Source organism: Salvia splendens, chromosome 9 (genome assembly GCF_004379255.2).
Source record: "Salvia splendens isolate huo1 chromosome 9, SspV2, whole genome shotgun sequence".
In the NCBI taxonomy this organism is placed as follows: domain Eukaryota; kingdom Viridiplantae; phylum Streptophyta; class Magnoliopsida; order Lamiales; family Lamiaceae; genus Salvia; species Salvia splendens.
The window spans coordinates 11,892,922-11,896,210 of record NC_056040.1 but is presented as its reverse complement, the minus strand read 5'-3'; the positions used below and the strand labels follow the sequence as shown (position 1 = coordinate 11,896,210).

General features: G+C 38.1%; 1 protein-coding gene across 1 annotated transcript; it reads right to left on the bottom strand.

Moving 5' to 3' along the window:
* Positions 1 to 1,724: 1,724 nt before the first annotated feature.
* Positions 1,725 to 3,289, bottom strand: LOC121747506 (WUSCHEL-related homeobox 11-like). The gene is made up of 3 exons (XM_042141559.1): positions 2,663 to 3,289; positions 2,368 to 2,543; positions 1,725 to 1,928 (listed from the first exon to the last, which is right to left on the bottom strand). The coding sequence occupies exons 1-3, from the start codon at positions 3,207 to 3,209 to the stop codon at positions 1,911 to 1,913; spliced, it is 741 nt and encodes a 246-aa protein (XP_041997493.1). The 5' UTR covers positions 3,210 to 3,289; the 3' UTR covers positions 1,725 to 1,910.

Genomic DNA, 3,289 nt, shown 5'->3' with positions numbered 1-3,289 from the left:
ATTTAAATATTTTGCCAGCTTTATAGATTGGTTACAGTAATCGGTGCTGAGAACCATGTTGGGAATCTTTCCATTGAATTCCGGACTTCATATAAAATCATTTTAAGTATTATAAATATTTCATTTATTTATTATTTCTGACTTTGCAGAGACAGAGACAAAATTATATTGCACGTACGCAACCATATTGATCGTACAGCTTTTAATTGCACTCGACCACACTTCATCGAATGAATTATGGAAATTGGTGTAAAATAAACCAAATGAAAAGTTAAAAAAAATTAGTCGATAAATTGATTACTAAAAATGTAATCAATTTTTGGACCACAGAGAGGTTTTCCGACCCTCAAATCTACAAATTTATAGTCGGACATGCCCACAAATTACATCGCCCATACTTCCTCTCGCTTGATGTCATCAACAATCCCCGATCTTGAGCAACTTGTCGAAAATGATGGACACAAAGAAGGGAGGCAAAGGCTTTAGCTCTCCTCAACCTTATATTTTTTCCTTTCATAGTAAGTATAGTACTCCCTCCGTCCCACAATAATTGTCACTCTTATTGTGGGCACGAGTTTTAAGAAGTGTAAAGAAAATGGAGTATATTTTTTTAATTTATTCAAATTTTAAGAAAATTATCATGTAAAAGTCCCTGTCAATATTACTAATATTATTTATGTGTCCGGTCCTGCTTTTCTATCGTCGCCTTGATGACAACATTCTGACCCTATCATCATTGATCTCCTCAAAATCAGTGGCTTCGGTCTCTTCGCACTCTCCAAGCACAAAGTCGATGGCCTTGTCTGAGCCGATGGTCGTTTCCTGTAAACTCCATGACGACTAGAAGTTCAATGCCATGTTGTCCGATGTTTGGTTCTTAGTTGGCAGCGTCACATTCGAAAAAATAGTTTAGTGTTCATGGCAGATTTGATAATTTTAAAGTTTAGTGATGGTTTTGGTCTTTTGGATGACCTAACTAGGATGGAATATAAAGCATATAATAAGTCAGACGAAATTAGAGAAATTCACATTTTTAGAAAATGAAGTACTACATAAATGGCAATACAGTATAATACTAGTACTAATAAGTTTTGTGCAATATTCTTTAAATTGTGAGCAGTAAATTAGTAGTAATAGACAAATAGAGAAATATAATGCAAGCTATCTGCATGTTGATTAAATATTTAGCTAATCATTATTGATCTAGAAAGTAGTATTCCGGCGAGTAATTTAATACATGTAGCTACTGCATAGATTTGCTTAAACTTCAATTTTCAAGATTATATAATAAACTTCAAAATACCAGAGTTATATTGTCTTATTCTTTTAATTTGATGATACACTGTAGCATCCCAAGTAGGTAGATACCAATTAGAAGAAGCCTCTGAGGCATAGTACACAACAGAATGCATATCTTTAAGATTATAACTTTCCCATATTTAAAAACATTAATGAGATTGTGATGCGATCATAAATGAAAATAGACAATTAATTAGTATCCAGTTTGGATTAATTGTCAATTTAATACCGGATCTTTTATTGTATACTCATAAACCTTGTGCACTAAACTTTCGCTGGCTCTAGGCTTTAGCTATGGAATTAAACACCTAATTTACTAACACAAGGAATAGAAAATTTTGTACATATAGATCAAAAAGGGGGTTTGCCTCCTACTTTTTTCAAGCACTAGAAATAGACACACATCCGAATCATTCAACTCGATCATAATTAGTATATATAGAGAAATTAATACACACACATTTGGAGAGAGAGAGAGAGGCTTACAAATATTTATTTTTTAATTAAAGGAAGAAGAACAATATAGCAATGAAAAATAGGAAATTACAATATGAAGGTATAGTTCTAATGTTCGCTTTATATAATATGACATGGAATCTCCCAATTCAAACTCAAGGAATCCTTGGAACCTGAAAATAATTCCAAAATAGCAAATACATTTAAACAAGAAACTGAAGTGACACTAAATTGAATAAACAACAAAAAGTATAGGATGTGTGAGTTAAATCACATACAGTATATATCAATGATAGTACTATACATGCACACACTGTAAACTTGTTGTATATGATCCGTTGAAGTAGAAAATGTGCATCCAGAAAACTGGAATGGGATAAGGCATCAGGTGTTGAGTCAAATCAAATTGGGATGAATCTAAAATAGTTGTAACTGTAAAAAGAAAAGCATTTTTTTGAGGCTTAAAAAGCTGTAACCGATGGAAATCAGAATAGAAATGAGTGCACATGTATAGAAAATGAGGGCTGACGTTTTGAGGTTTCCATAAATTAGGGGCGACATCATTTGCAATAGAAGAAGAATCCGATTGAAAACGATGGTCTGTAAAATTACCAGAAAGTAGCTTTGACCGTGCTCCAAACCCTGCACCACGTATCCATACTCGTTCATCTCCACTGCCAATCCCGACGAATCAAACATCACCAAATCCGCCCCAAACATCGATTTTATATCCACAGGCCCTCTCCGCACCTCCGTCGCCACTCCATTGATGAACACCGTCATCATTTCTGCACAATTATGCATTCCTCTAATTTTAGGGTTTCGAAATTCACAAATTGATTTTTGAAAACAAGCAGAAAGATAGTACTTCATTAAATCATCTATACAAAATGAAATTATGATTTACGAGATTGGATTTGGGGGTTGGGAGCTTCCGCTGGGCAGAAAATGGGGTTTTGCTCAAACTCCTCCGGGAGGCCCGGATAGCCCGACAACCCGAAACCGCAGCCTGAATTATCAGCGCAGTTTCCGTCGATCGTGAAGGACGATGGCGACGAAGACGAAGACGAGGCGGAATTGAACATACTGTAGGAGATGGAATTCGGAGCTAAACCAGCGGCCGCGAAGCTGTGATCGTAGTGAATTTGGGGCGGAGGCGGGGGTTGTTCGGCGGCGATGAGGTTGGCCTGGACCTGGCGCTGGCGGCGGCGGGAGCGGGAGCGGCGGTTCTGGAACCAGTAGAAGACGTTGGCGTCGGCGACGGATCCGAACTTCTCTAGAAGCTTCCGGATTCGGATGGTCTCGTCTTTGGGGGGATTGACCATGCCGCTGTTGAAGATGGTTTCGAGGATTAGGATTTGCTCCGGCTTCGGCGCCCACCGCGACCGCACCGGCTGCTCACCCTCGCCGTTGTGCTGCTGCCGGGAGCCGGTGGCGCGGTCTGGATCTTCCATCTTTAATTTTTTTTTCCTGATTTAATTGAGGTTTTTGGAGAAAATGGAGAGGGGATTGAACTTCACTAGTGTCCACATCA